Source organism: Bombina bombina, chromosome 4, assembly GCF_027579735.1.
Source record: "Bombina bombina isolate aBomBom1 chromosome 4, aBomBom1.pri, whole genome shotgun sequence".
Lineage (NCBI taxonomy): Eukaryota > Metazoa > Chordata > Amphibia > Anura > Bombinatoridae > Bombina > Bombina bombina.
This window is the reverse complement of record NC_069502.1, coordinates 458,676,721-458,693,195: the sequence shown is the minus strand read 5'-3', so window position 1 is coordinate 458,693,195 and position 16,475 is coordinate 458,676,721. Positions and strand designations below refer to the sequence as shown.

Sequence of the window (16,475 nt, the reverse complement as noted above, 5' to 3'; positions counted from 1 at the left end):
TCTGAGCAGATAGTGGTGTGTTAATATATACAAACTAAATGGACCGCTCATGTGATACGTTAACAGCACATATTAAAGATAGATTTCAAGATAAATTTCAAAATGAACCCATGTAAAACACGCAGTATCAGGAAAAAACAGTTAGTGGCCAATAGAGCTAGAGTCTAACAATCATGAGCTGATATAAAGTAATAAAAATGTATATTAATATTACAAATGTACCATACCCTGATATGTAGTATATATACTGATAAACTTGCGTGTTGTAAGAGATATGATAACACGGTGCAATGATCGCCATTACACTCCTATCCCGCATCGTTGTAAACACCGGAGGTGTGTGTGAGGCTCCGCCCACTAGATTCATACTGGTTGGTTCAGTAGGTGTGTACTGATTGGTTTAGTGCATATGACATGTTAATATGTAGAATGTCCCCATGACTAACAGATTTTTAGGCTTGGTAATGTTAATTCAGCCAAAAGAATAAATCTGTTATAATATTAGTGTGCAACTACAAAAAATATGCTGAACTTGGTGAATCCTTCTACAATAAACAAATAATAAGCTTATAACAGTACCATGATCGCTTTTGTACTCTTATCCCACATCTCGTAATAAACACCAGATAAGTAGTACGTCAGAGGCTCTGCCGACTAGATACATTCTAATTGGTTCGATGGAAATAAGCCGATTGGTTCAAAGAGTATGATGTCTAAATATGTGTAAATGTTATCCGTGACTGACAGGTTTTCTGGCTGCAGTAGTGTGAGTTCACCCAGAGAAGTGAATCTGTCATATTAATAGTGAATAACTAATCAAGGTATACTGATCAGAATTAGTTCATATAATAGACTAATAATAGGAATGTGAAAATACAAAATTCCGCTCCTAAAATATTCTTAAACAAATATGTGATTGGTATACTCACGTTAATGACAGTTAAAGCATATAATGTGCACAATATAAATGTGGGCTTAAGTGAATACTAACCTATAAATATATATATGTATATATATATATATATATATATATATATATATATATATATATAAAATGACCATAATAATATATAGATATGAGACCATTAGTGTCAGAAATTAAAGATATTTATACCATAGTGAGATAAAAATGTCCTACTAAATGTGCAACCCATAGTGTCAATAAGTGAATGTCCTGTGCACATTATACTAGTGTAATGATAAAGGAATAAGTATAATATGATCAGTGTAAAAAAGGCGAAAAATGGTTTATATAACCTAAAAGATGTTTATACCCTAATAGTGACATCGCTATGACTGGGGATTAAAATATAGATTATGTGATAGTTAATAACAATTATAGACCCCAAATAATATTTATGCAAACTGGATTGTATATAATATATTAATTGAACAATTTGGTGTTGAGATTCCGGTACAGATAAGATAAATAAGAAAAAAAGAAATATATGCACATAATATGAAATAATGCAAACCACCATAAGTGGCCCATTGTAGCGGTGATACTAACAATAAAGGAACCTTTAATGGCTAATAGAAGTAATCCTACCCATGTCTACATAAAAACAGAGGAATCTATCACTTCATTGAGACCTAAAGGAAATAGAGTTTGAAATCTATAAATCCAATAGGTCTCCCTTTGCCTAAGTTTGGTAAAGCTATTGTAATGGCGACTGGGAAGGATACTTTCTATAGGTGTAATTCTTAATTTGCAATTTCCTGGATGGTGTTCCTGACAGATATGTCTGGGCACACTATGTTTCAGTGACTTGTGTGTCACATTCCTAAGGTGTTCACTCCATCTGACTCAGATTTTCCTACAAGTGCGGCCTATGTACTGCATCCCACATTCACATGTGAGTGCATATACAACATATGTTGAGTCACAAGATAATCTCTCTCTAATGGGGAAATGCTCCCCTGTAGTGTGAGATATCACACTAGTGCATCCCTGTGCAATGCATATGCACATGTAGCACTGTTTCTTGCTGCACTTGAAAATACCTTTTTTCCAGGACAGGTAGGTTTTTTATTTATCCTGTCTATCCTGTAGACATTACCACTTTACTGGGCGCAAGTTTTTGTTTTAACGTTGGCGCTCTCCTATATAGCATTCTTGGTTGTGGGGATAGTATTTTCTTAAGAATAGGGTCTCATTAAAATAGGCCAGTGTTTTTTCAAAACTCTGCTCACAGCTTTATGATTGGAATTATACTGGGTGACAAACATGGGCTATCCATTTATATTAGTACTTATCTCATTCATTTTAGTTTTAGAAGAGTTTAATAACTGTGCTCTATCTAGTGTCCTGGCTCGGTCACAACCTTTTTTGATAAGAGCCAATGGATAACCTTTTTCTTTAAATCTTTTTATAAGTATATCAGATTGTTCATTGTATTTTTCTGTAGTACTACAATTTCTTCTCATCCTACAGAATTGACTATAGGGGATGTTTACTTTCCAGCCACTGACATGGTTGCTAGAGAAGTGTAAAAAATTATTAGTCGCCTGTTTAAAGTAGGTGGACGTACATATATCCCCATCAGTACCCCAAGTAAGAACTACATCTAAAAATGTGCTGTCGTTAGCAGTCAAAGGGTTAAGGCTAAGTGATCTATTTATGTTTAATTAGATCTTTATTATTAATATTTGGGGGGGCCGAAACTTTGGGGGGTTAGTTTTTGGGGGTATTTGCCCTGGGGGAGGAGTTCATGTATGACAGATAACTGGTAAGGGGGTTATTTAAAGGATGTTCTCTTTGTTGGTGAGGGCATGAAAGGTGCTTATTGCAATTTAGAGGGGTGTTGCAAGATTAGGGTAATTTGTGGTTTTTGGGACAGAGAAAGCATTGTTAGAGACACTTTTAGATTACGGGGCTGGATCACCATTGTTAAGGTTAACTGTGAATTTTAGGGGCCCAGACATTGAGAGGGGTTGCAGTTAGGATTAAATGACAATAAAACTGGATGGATGGAATACAGGAAAGAAAAAAAAAAGTATGAACACAACCAAACTAAATGATAGACACAAGTGAACAAACAGTTTTCTTGTTATATTATTTTTTTTTATATGTTTTAATATATAAAATGTGTTCACAGTGTAAAATAAAGTTTGCTGGATTTATATAAGGCATCATGATTGTTTGTTTTTTAATTAATAAATAATGTCTTTATAGTCATGTTTACAAATAGCACCATCATTCCTTTTGTGTTATAATGTTAATATACATCAGTCTAGATCCATAGTGACTGAATCAGTATTTATCAAATTAGCCACACACTCCTTTTAGGCTCTAGAAATGTAAAGTTAAATGTGATGCCCAATATGGGAAACTGTATGCAGGTATGTACAACTTTTGTAGCACTGTGTACATTAACTTTATCTTCACCACCAGGGGGTTCCGCAATACTTTGACTCCAACTTCAATTCAGAAAACCATATTTAGATCCATCATTGCACTTTTCATTAAGTGAATCTACACATGGTACCAGGTTCCCCAAGTAGCTGCCAATATCACTGCATAAACCATCATGAAGAGAAGATACATTCGGTAGACCAGAGCATCCAGGATTAGGCCAATGCGCAACCATTCTTCTGCTATTTCCTGCTGTTCAAAGTATCCCTCCATCAACCTTCTCATGGACTGTAGGTCACTACTGATGTTCCTCAGGAAAAGCTGGGTCTGAAATCCTCCTATAGCAGGGTCCACATTTGAGGACTGTAGGTTTACATTCTTTCCTGTGCAGGAATCAGATACAACTCAATGAGAGGAACCATCTTTATTAAGAACATGAATGTACTGTATGTATGTATGACTATATGAAAGTGCATTGAAAATTATACTTTTACTTGTATTGGTACCCACATTTTCACAACAGAGGGTAGGTCTCAGTACAATACAATTTCTCCTTGGACAATGCAATTACACCGATTTCTAAATATCTGCATAAGTACCTTGATGCCATCAGATATACTCATCATACTTCTGGTTTTATTTTATTTATAACTATAAAAGCCTATAGGGGTGGACCAGATCTTTAACTATGACACAAAACTAACACTAACATTTGAAATAGATTAGGGGCACATGATTAGGTGACGTTGGTTGATAGTACCTGTATCACATGACATACTGTTTTATTAAGAATAATGTGTTGATGGTTGACTAATGTTTCCTGTCTGATTTGTGCTTTTAATTACACCTTACTGAGGACTTTTACTGTTTGCCTTGGAACTTATCAAATTTCTTAATAAATTGATATACTAAAATGATTAATGTAGGAGGGTAAACTGGGCTACATTGACATATTATCCTGGCTAATGTTGAATATGTACAAGCAGAACAGACATACAACAAGATTAACAGTGCTGAGCCATTTCCACCCCTGTGTTGAGCTGTTTTGTAGTTTCTAGATATTGCACACATTTAACCCTTACTATACACCATTTTCAGTGAGAAATCAACACATATTATATATAGTTTTTTATTCAGCAGACCTAGATTCATACTATACCACTATCTTATGTATATATCATGACACTGAACAATAAAAGGAGTAAAAAAAAGTGTTTCATTTTATTACAATTATAATTAATAAGGTTGTAAACAGAAGTATGTGTCTTTTTTGTAAACGCTTGAAAAAATAAGAAGGGGTTAAATGGCAGACTTTTGGTATAATTATATAACTCTGAGGTGCACGTAGTGAGTCCCATGAGTCTCTACTCAAATAAATGCATATTTTTTCATGACAGGTGATTACTATTACTGTAGTGATCACCTGGCTATTAAAACCTATAGTGGGGCTTTATTTTAAAAATGGTCTTTTAGTTTTAAAATAAGGGGGTCTTGGGGGTCTCTAGGGCTTTTTGATGACTGTTAAATGTGCATAGAGACCCCCTTATTATTTTTTTATTGTGTGCATTATATACTCCAGCAGGCGATTGCCTTTCAAATGTTGGGACTTGGGAGTTTCTAAGGCTTAAGGAAACTGAGATTGAGGGGTTTGAATAGGTACCCCCATCCAGGTCACTTAAGTTTTTCTATCCGCTTCCTGATCTCTAGGCTGTTTACGTCACCATGCCCATGCGTGGTGACATCATCAGCATCTCTGGATAGCATAGGCGATGCAGAAACCTTGTCCAGATCGTACAGGTCTTAAACTGCAGAGGGGGTCCATGATCAACTTTGGAATGTCCCTCCAGATGATGACACATGGTTGTCATCCAAAGTTAAGTCATTGAGACGATGACAGGCACGTATCGCCATCCATGGTTAAAGGGACAGTATACATCAATTCCATATAACTACTTGTAATAGACACTACCATAAAGAAGAATATGCACAGATATTTATATAAAAATCCAGTATAAAACCTTTTAAAAAACGTACTTAGAAGCTCACATTTTAGCACTGTTGATAAGGTTAGATTGGGACACCCACTGAAAGGGGCTGAGAAAGCAGGAAGAGCAGACACTCCCCCCTCTCCTGCATATGAAAAGACCCATTACACAACCAGAGAGTCTGTAGACATCAGTATACATATACAATTTTGGGGCTTGGTTAGGAGTCTGAAAATTAGCACAATGTTTTTTAAAAATAAGCAAAACTATAAATTTTTACGAAAATACTACCAGATGGGCTATACAAATGGATCATCTACAAAACATTTATGCAAAGAAAAATCTAGTGTACAATGTCTATTTAAAGTACTACTATCCACTTATAGAGTCAAGCGATAAGCACATTTTGCTGCAACAAGTCAAGCAAGCCATAATTCACATGTATTGACGTGAATTGTAGACCAAGAGAAAAGTAAGCACTATGGGGTAGATTTATTAAGCAGCGGATGCTGCAATCTATCCCCAAACTTTCTGGCTTGCCGGAAACAGAAGTTAAAAAGCAGCGGTCGTTCTCCTGTTAGGTGGCGAACTGCAATCATCATGATCAGATATGATTGGGATGATTGACACCCCCTGTAGCGGCCAAATGTGCAGGGGGCGGCACTGTACAAGCATTTCACCAACATATGCTTTCAGCATTTAGCGATGTCCAGCGGACATGATTCGCTACAGCCCCATGAGTTAAAACAATGTAATCAATGTAAATCAGCCCCTATGAGTTACAACAATGTAATCAATGTAAATCAGCCCCTATGAGTTAAAACAATGTAAAAGCTTGTATAGTTGCATGACGACCATAAAAAATCTAGTGTGAAAACCTGCCTAAAGTTTTCATCTTTTTGTGAAAACAACATAAAAGGTTTGCACTAGCACGTGCAAGATTGTAGCTTATTGTGAAAACTGTATAATAGTATCTATTATCATGTGAAAATCTTATATTTTTTTCTTGAAAAAACATGAGTTTGTCATTTTGAAATGTATTTAATTATTTTAATAAATAATATTTTATGTATATACAATATGTGATTTTTCTCCCTCTACTTATGAAACATCTATATATAATTCTTGTTGCTGGGTGCTCAGATAAAAAAACAAAATTTATGCTTACCTGATAAATGTATTTCTCTTGTGGTGTATCCAGTCCACGGATTCATCCATTACTTGTGGGATATTCTCCTTCCCAACAGGAAGCTGCAAGAGGACACCCACAGCAGAGCTGTCTATATAGCTCCTCCCCTAACTGCCACTCCCAGTCATTCGACCGAAGACAAGCAAGAGAAAGGAGAAACTATAGGGTGCAGTGGTGACTGTAGTTTAAAAATAAAAAACACCTGCCTTAAAATGACAGGGCGGGCCGTGGACTGGATACACCACAAGAGAAATAAATTTATCAGGTAAGCATAATTTTTTTTTTCTCTTGTAAGGTGTATCCAGTCCACGGATTCATCCATTACTTGTGGGATACCAATACCAAAGCTATAGGACATGGATGAAGGGAGGGACAAGGCAGGCGCTTAAACGGAAGGCACCACTGCCTGTAAGACCTTTCTCCCAAAAATAGCTTCCGAAGAAAAAAAAGTATCAAATTTGTAGAATTTAGAAAAGGTATGAAGCGGAGACCAAGTCGCCGCCTTACAAATCTGTTCAACAGAAGCCTCATTTTTAAAAGCCCATGTGGAAGCTACCGCTCTAGTGGAATGAGCTGTAATTCTTTTAGGAGGCTACTGGCCAGCAGTCTCATAAGCTAAGCGTATTATACTTCTTAGCCAAAAAGAAAGAGAAGTTGCCGAAGCCTTTTGGCCTCTCCTCTGTCCAGAGTAGACAACAAACAAAGCAGATGTTTGACGAAAATCCTTCGTAGCTTGTAAATAAAATTTTAAAGCACGAACCACATCAAGATTGTGTAAAAGACGTTCCTTCTTTGAAGAAGGATTAGGACATAGTGAAGGAACAACAATCTCCTGATTGATATTTTTATTAGATACCACCTTAGGAAGAAAACCAGGTTTGGTACGTAACACTACCTTATCTGCATGGAAAATGAGATAAGGGGAATCACATTGTAAAGCAGATAACTCCGCTACTAAAAACAGAACTTTACAAGATAAAAGTTTAATATCTATGGAATGCAAAGGTTCGAACGGAACCCCTTGCAGAACCTTAAGAACTAAATTTAAACTCCATGGCGGAGGTTTAAACACAGGCTTGATTCTAACTAAAGCCTGACAAAACGCTTGCACATCTGGAGTATCGGCCAGACGCTTGTGCAAAAGAATAGACAGAGCAGAAATCTGTCCCTTTAAGGAACTGGCTGACAATCCCTTCTCCAATCCTTCTTGGAGAAAAGATAATATCCTAGGAATACTGACCTTACTCCATGAGTAACCTTTGGATTCACACCAATGAAGATATCTACACCATATCTTATGATAGATTTTCCTGGTGACCGGCTTTCGAGCCTGAATTAAGGTATCAATGACCGACTCAGAGAAACCACGCTTTGATAAAATCAAGCGTTCAATCTCCAAGCAGTCAGACGCAGAAAAATTAGATTTGGATGGTTGAAAGGACCCTGAAGTAGAAGGTCCTGCCTCAGCGGCAGAGTCCATGGTGGAAGGGATGACATGTCCACCAGATCTGCATACCAAGTCCTGTGTGGCCACGCAGGTGCTATCAAAATCACTGAAGCTCTCTCCTGCTTGATCTTGGCAATCAGACAAGGGAGCAGAGGAAACGGTGGAAACACATAAGCCAGGTTGAAGGACCAAGGCGCTGCTAGAGCATCTATCAGCACTGCCTTGGGATCCCTGGACCTGGATCTGTAACAAGGAAGCTTGGCGTTCTGACAAGACGCCATGAGATCCAGTTCTGGTTTGCCCCAAAGTTGAATCAACTGTGCAAATACCTCCGGATGGAGTTCCCACTCCCCCGGATGAAAAGTCTGCCGACTTAGAAAATCCGCCTCCCAGTTCTCTACTCCTGGGATATGGATAGCTGATAGATGGCAAGAGTGAACCTCTGCCCATAGAATTATTTTTGAAACCTCCAACATTGCTAGGGAACTCCTTGTTCCCCCTTGATGGTTGATGTAGGCTACAGTCGTGATATTGTCTGACTGAAATCTGATGAACCTGACCGCAGCAAGCTGAGGCCAAGCCTGAAGAGCATTGAATATCGCTCTTAGTTCCAGAATGTTTATTGGAAGGAGTGCCTCCTCCTGAGTCCACAAGCCCTGAGCCTTCAGGGAGTTCCAGATTGCACCCCAGCCCAGAAGGCTGGCATCTGTCATTACTATTGTCCAATCTGGCCTGCGGAAGGTCATACCCTTGGACAGATGGACCCGAGATAGCCACCAGAGAAGAGAATCCCTGGTCTCTTGATCCAGATTTAGTAGAGGGGACAAATCTGTGTAATCCCCATTCCACTGACTGAGCATGCAAAGTTGCAGCGGTCTGAGATGTAGGCGGGCAAACGGCACTATGCCCATTGCCGCTACCATTAAGCCGATTACTTCCATACACTGAGCCACTGAAGGGCGAGAAGTAGAATAAAGAACGGCAGGAATTTAGAAGTTTTGACAACCTGGCCTCTGTCAGGTAAATCTTCATTTCTACAGAATCTACCAGAGTTCCTAGGAAGGAAACTCTTGTGAGAGGGGATAGAGAACTCTTTTTTTCGTTCACCTTCCACCCATGAGACCTCAGGAATGCCAGAACAATGTCTGTATGGGCTCTGGCAATTTGAAAATTCGACGCCTGTACCAGAATGTCATCTAGGTAAGGGGCTACTTCTATACCCCGCGGCCTTAGGACCACTAGGAGTGACCCTAGAACCTTCGTAAAGATTCTTGGTGCCGTAGCTAACCCAAAGGGAAGAGCCACAAACTGGTAATGCCTGTCTAGGAAGGCGAACCTGAGAAACCGATGATGATCTCTGTGTATCGGAATGTGAAGATAAGCATCCTTTAAGTCCACGGTAGTCATATATTGACCCTCCTGGATCATAGGTAGGATGGTTCGAATAGTCTCCATCTTGAAGGATGGGACCCTGAGAAATTTGTTTAAGATCTTGAGATCTAAGATTGGTCTGAAGGTTCCCTCTTTCTTGGGAACTACAAACATATTTGAATAGAAGCCTTGCCCCTGTTCCTCCTTTGGAACTGGGTGCATCACTCCCATAACTAGGAGGTCTTGAACACAATGTAAGAATGCCTCTCTCTTTATCTGGTTTGCAGATAATTGTGAGAGATGAAATCTCCCTTTTGGGGAAGAAGCTTTGAAGTCCAGAAGATATCCCTGGGACACAATTTCCAACGCCCAGGGATCCTGGACATCTCTTGCCCAAGCCTGGGCAAAGAGAGAAAGTCTGCCCCCTACTAGATCCGTTTCCGGATCGGGGGCTGATCCTTCATGCTGTCTTAGAGGCAGCAGCAGGTTTTTTGGCCTGCTTTCCTTTGTTCCAAGCCTGGTTAGGTCTCCAGACCGGCTTGGACTGGGCAAAATTTCCCGAATAGGGTCTGCCCCTTGAAGGGAATATTGAGAAGCTTAGACTTTGAAGTAACGTCAGCTGACCAGGATTTAAGCCATAGCGCCCTACGCGCCTGAATAGCAAAACCTGAGGTTTTAGCCGTTAGCTTGGTTAAATGAACTGGCTAGCTTAAGAGCTTTAAGCTTGTCAAGGATATCATCCAACAGGGTTTCTACCTGTAGAGCCTCTTCTAGAGACTCAAACCAGAAGGCCGCAGCAGCAGTGACTGGGGCAATGCATGCAAGAGGCTGGAGAATAAAACCTTGTTGAATAAAAATTTTCTTATGGTAACCCTCTAATTTTTTGTCCATTGGATCTAGAAAAGCACAACTGTCCTCGACCGGGATAGTTGTACGCTTTGCTAGGGTAGAGACTGCTCCCTCCACCTTAGGGACCATCTGCCACAAGTCCCGTGTAGCGGCATCTATAGGAAACATCTTTTTAAAAACAGGAGGGGGAGAGAACGGTACACCTGGTCTATCCCATTCCTTAGTAATAATTTCTGAAAACCTCTTAGGGATTGGAAAAACATCAGTGTAAACAGACACTGCATAGTATTTATCCAACTTACACAATTTCTCTGGGACTACAATGGCGCCACAGTCATCCAGAGTTGCTAAAACCTCCCTGAGCAACACGCGGAGGTGTTCAAGTTTAAATTTAAATGTAGACATATCAGAATCAGGTTGAAGTGTCTTCCCTGAATCAGAAAAATCACCCACAGATAGAAGCTCTCCTGCTTCGGCTTCTGCACATTGTGAGGGTATATCAGACATAGCTACTAAAGCATCAGAGAGCTCTGTATTTGTTCTAGCCCCAGAGCTATCTCGCTTTCCTTGTAACCCTGGCAGTTTGGACAATACCTCTGTAAGGGTATGATTCATAACTGCCGCCATGTCTTGTAAAGTATACGCAATGGGCGCGCTAGATGTACTTGGCGTCCCTTGAGCGGGAGTTATAGGTTCTGACACGTGGGGAGAGTTAGTCGGCATAACTTCCCCCTTGTCAATTTCCTCTGGTGATAAATCTTTTAAAGCCAGAATATGGTCTTTATAATTTATAGTAAGATCAGTGCATTTGGTACACATTCTAAGAGGGGGTTCCACAATGGCTTCTAAACATAATGAACAAGGAGTTTCCTCTATGTCAGACATGTTTAACAGACTAGTAATGAGACCAGCAAGCTTGGAAAACACTTTAATAAATGTGAAAAAGCAGAATATAAAAAACGGTACTGTGCCTTTAAAGAGAAAAAAACAATCACATAAACTGCAAAACAGTGAAAAAAAGCAGTAAACTCTACGAAATTTTTACAGTGTGTATAATAGACTAAAATAGCATTGCACCCACTTGCAAATGGATGATTAACCCCTCAGGCTCAAAAACGAATCAGAAAAACGGTAAAACCATTATAAACAGTCACAAGCAAACTGCCACAGCTCTACTGTGGCTCCTACCTGCCCATAAAACGACTTTTGTAGGCACAAAAACCCTTTACAGAGGTCCTATATGTCAAGGGAATCCTTCAGGGAAGCTGGATGTCTCAGACTGTAAAAACTACTGCGCAATTAGAGCGCGAAAATAGGCCCCTCCCACCATGCACTCAAAGTGAAAGGGCCATAAATAACTACTTCTAAGAGAAATCTAATCAGCCATGTGGAAAACTAGGCCCCAAATAAAGATTTATCACCTTCAGTAAAAAACGATTTTTATATATCATACAAACGTTTTACATACTAAGTAATAAGAGCAATTAACATGAATATTACCCTTTACTGCAAGCATGATCCCAGTCGTTTGTTAAATCACTGTAATCAGGCTTACCTTAAATATATTAGGCACTGTCAGCATTTTCTAGACCTTATCATCTCTCTAGAAAAAAATATACTGAACATACCTCAGAGCAGATAATTCTGCAGGCCATTCCCCAGCTGAAGTTTTCCCATACTCTTCAGTTATGTGTGAGAACAGCAGTGGACCTTAGTTACAACCTGCTAAGATCATCAAAAACCTCAGGCAGAACTCTTCTTCTAATTTCTGCCTGAGGTAACAACAGTACAACGCCGGTACCATTTAAAAATAACAAACTTTTGATTGAAGATAAACTATACTAAGTCACCACATATCTCTTGATACTTCCTTTCTTGTCGAGAGCTGCAAGAGAATGACTGGGAGTGGCAGTTAGGGGAGGAGCTATATAGACAGCTCTGCTGTGGGTGTCCTCTTGCAGCTTCCTGTTGGGAAGGAGAATATCCCACAAGTAATGGATGAATCCGTGGACTGGATACACCTTACAAGAGAAATCAGTGCCACAAAACACATGCAGACGTTTTATGTGTGTACCGCTGGCTTGGTCCTATTTGTCTTGTTGCTGACAATAGAGTTTTCTGGCAAGCAGTGAAGAACGTTTGATGTACAATTACATTCAGATGAGTGTGGCTGAGAAACTTCCACATGGTTTTTGAACAGTTATTCCAGACAATATGGCTGCCTGAGGTGTGAAAAATTGTGACATTTAATGCATCTGAGGAAGTATCATGTATGAAACAACATACATGTTCTGTATTTAGGGTCGCCACCTCGGATATGTTTTCCTGGACACTTATGAGTTACACATGCTGAAGGGTCTGCAGAGGGGAACATGAATGGCACCCTTGGACAGCACACAAACAAATTATTTTTTCTTTTTGCCGACCATAAACTTATAATAATAGACACTTTTTATAAATACAATTATTATTTTAGGTCGAAATCTAATTTTAAAACATTGGAGAAGGGAACGAGATCCTTCTTCTGTGTCTCTCAAGAATACTGTGCAAAGACAGTTTTTGATTGAGCAATATGACATTTGGTTCAAGCTTGAATATAATGGCAAACTATTTTTTGAAATATTGAAATTTGAAATTAAGTCCTAACAAAGGAAATTTGAATCGACTCAATATATGATGGAAAGTAAGATTAGGGGGGAATGGGTGCTGATTCAAACTTGAATTATTAGGAGGTGAGATATATATAAGTGCAGTAAGAAAGGAAACGTCCAAACGTGGTTACCAGCATAAAAGGCAAGACTTTAATCAAAAAACATTAAAAGTAAAGGTATCCAAGCCAGAGTGGGCAAAGTTAGACGGTAATGCCCCAATTTTTTTTTTAATCCCGGGTAATGGAGATGTCACAGTATATGACTATATATATATATATATATATATATATATATATATATATATATATTGTAATCCCGGGTAATGGAGATGTCACAGTATATGACTATATATATATATATTGTAATCCCGGGTAATGGAGATGTCACAGTATATGACTATATATATATATTGTAATCCCGGTTAATGGAGATGTCACAGTATATGACTATATATATATATATTGTAATCCCGGTTAATGGAGATGTCACAGTATATGACTATATATATATAAATATATATATATATATATATATATATATATATATTATCAGGTTCCTTGGTTATTTGAATCACAACTGCAGAGTCTAAATAAATTATTTTTGTTTCACAACTGAAGTACAGGCTATTATATCAGCATAGACTGTTTTATTCAGAGTGATTTTTATAAGTAATGGCAGTAAGTCTTTATATGGTTATATAATATCGTTATACCATATAAATATTTAGAGGCTGAAAATAAGTATTATTATTAATAACAACTTTTAACAATAATTGTGCTCAAACCCAAATGTGAGAGATAGTGTTCATTGTAATAAGCACTGAGGCATGAGAGATGTGAGACACACAGACTGCAGCTGCTGACAGGGGCGTGACCTGCTGCGAGACACAGCACACAGAGTAATGCTTGCAGCGTGGAAATCTGAACACAGACTAGTGATTGCAATTGGTGCTGTGAGACACGCTGAGTTGTAAGGAGCTGTATGGCAAGCTGAGATGTATGAAGCTGTGTGACGTCACATAAAGTCCGTTACTGTCCGGTATGAGAATGTATCAAAGGAAGTTCATAGAATTAAATAAAACATACGTTGCAATCAAAGTAATTTCTGAGAGACAAAGTCAATTTACATAAGTTCAAAAGGAAACATGAAATTTGTAATTAGCCGTTACTTAAGGTAAATTAGATTTGATACAAATACCGTAGTAGTAGTTGGTAGAATCCTCCTGTTGGAAATTAGATAGCAATTCCTGTAGAGATGTGGAGTTGAATAACTTAATACTTCTTGGAATAGCAATCTTCAGGATGAATGAGACTAGTTGTTATTAGTCCCTTTGTGACCAAACTGCAGCTGGTATTTGTAAATCCAAATGTTAAAGTAGTAGAAGTAAATCTTCTTTTGATAAGTATATAGCTTATAAGAAAGAGAGCACTGGTTTCAGCAAACAATACTCAACAACTAAGCACTTGTTTGGGGCGGGGTGATGCCTTAAGTACAGGTGAGGAAGGTGAGTTGAGGCAAAAAGTAAAAGCAGGACTGGAATCCTTACAGATCCCCCCCCTCAAGGTCTGTTTGGATATCGTCTATGGAAACGAGCAATAAGCTTTGGAGCATTAATGTGTGCATGAGGTTCCCAAGTATCATCCTCTGGGGCGAACCCTTTCCATCGAACCAGATACTGTAATTCCCCATTATAAAATCTTGAGTCCAAAAGATCATAAACTTCATAGACATCAGTGCCCAATTGAAGTGGAGAAGGGGGTAGAAGAGGTACATCAGGCTTATCTCCCAAGTAGGGTTTCAATAATGATACATGGAAAGTTGGGTGGATGGGTAAAGAATCAGGTAGATCAAGCCTGACAGCATTTTCATTGATGATGTGTAGAATTCTGAATGGGCCAAGGAACAACCCAGCCAATTTTTTACTTGGTAAGTGCATTTTAATGTTTTTGGAAGATAACCAAACATAGTCCCCTATAGAATATTTCGGAGAAGCTCTACGACGTAAATCATAAAATTTCTTCTGAGAAGCCTGAGCTTGTTTGATGTTATCTCGTAAATGTAGGAAATTTTCAGCTATATTTTGTGTTAGCACATCAACAGATGGTGAGTCATGTGTAGAAGTCGTTTGGATAGAGAATCTTGGATTAAAACCATAATTGGCGAAAAAGGGAGAGTAATTTGTAGTGCTGTTAATGGTATTGTTATAGGCAAATTCAGCCATGGAGAGAAAGGAAGTCCATTTATTTTGATGATATGAGCAATAGCAACGTAGATATTGCTCAAGCCACTGATTGAGTCTCTCAGTTTGGCCATTAGTCTGAGGGTGGAAGGCTGTGCTTAACCTTTGATCGATTTGGAGTGCTTTAGTGAGTGCTTTCCAGAAGCGTGAGGTGAATTGGGTTCCTCTATCAGTAGTTAAAATGGATGGTAACCCGTGGTATCGTACAATGTGGTTTAGAAATAAATATGCTGTTTCAATGGAAGTGGGTAACTTGTGAAAAGGAATAAAATGTGCCATTTTAGTAAAATGATCGGTAACAACTAAAATGGTGGTTTGTCCAGAACTAGGTGGTAAATCAACTATAAAATCCATTCCCAAATGAGACCAAGGAGATTCCGGTACTTCCAAAGGAATTAAATAGCCATAGGGAGGTCTCCTTTCTGGTTTGGATACTGTACAGGTTGTACAATGTTGTATATATTCCTTTATACTGGTTTTCATCGCTGGCCACCAGTAACTTCTGGAGATGAGCTCATGTGTACGTTTGATTCCTGGGTGACCAATTAGTGGAGGGTCATGATGATCTTTGATTATTTTCTGTCTGAAACGTTCTGGAATATAAAGTTTAGAACCATGGAAGTAAAAACCATCCTGAAGGGTTAGGCTATCTAGTAGGGTTTGGTCTTCTGAAGAAAGATCAGATTGGTATTCCTTATCCTGTTGAGATAGGATAGCAAGGAATCGAGTAGGGGGAAGAATGCTAGTAGGAGAGTCTTCTTGTATAGGTCTTGGATCTCGTCGAGAGAGTGCATCTGCCTTCCCATTTTTTGAACCCGGCCTGTACATGATTTGGAAATTGAAACGACTAAAGTAGAGACTCCATCTCACTTGACGTCCAGATAAAGTTTTATTATTTTGTAGATATTCCAAATTCCGGTGATCCGTATAAATCACTATAGGTAGGGAGGTACCTTCAAGGAGATGTCTCCAGAATTCAAAAGCTCTTTTAATGGCTAGAAGTTCCTTGTCCCCAATGGAATAATTGATCTCTGCTGGAGTCATAATTTTTGAATAGAACCCAACTGGGTGTAGTGGTTCTGTAGGAGACTGTCTTTGAGAGAGGACTGCGCCAAGAGCATAATCTGAAGAATCCACCTCTAGGGTATATTGAAGGTTTGGATCAGGATATTTCAGAATGGGGGCAGATGAAAAGGAATTCTTTAGGAAGCTGAACGCATCATCCTGTTCTTTAGTCCACTGGAAAGAGCAATTAGCACTAGTTAATTTAGTCAGAGGTTTTGCAATTTTAGAAAAATTGCGAATGAACTTTCTGTAATAGTTACTGAAACCAAGAAACTTTTGTAGTTCTTTCCGTGTTGAAGGTGTGGGCCATGATTTTACTGCTTC

The 16,475-nt window shown here is 38.7% G+C and overlaps 1 protein-coding gene across 1 annotated transcript in view; it reads right to left on the bottom strand.

The window, feature by feature from the left end:
* Positions 1-3,463: 3,463 nt before the first annotated feature.
* The window catches only part of LOC128657560 (5-hydroxytryptamine receptor 3A-like), a 41,888-nt gene continuing 28,876 nt past the window's right edge, over positions 3,464-16,475 (bottom strand). The window contains exon 4 of the mRNA XM_053711937.1: positions 3,464-3,738. Coding sequence (XP_053567912.1) covers positions 3,476-3,738 — 263 coding nt within the window. The 3' untranslated portion in view covers positions 3,464-3,475. The remainder of the gene's footprint in view (positions 3,739-16,475) is intronic.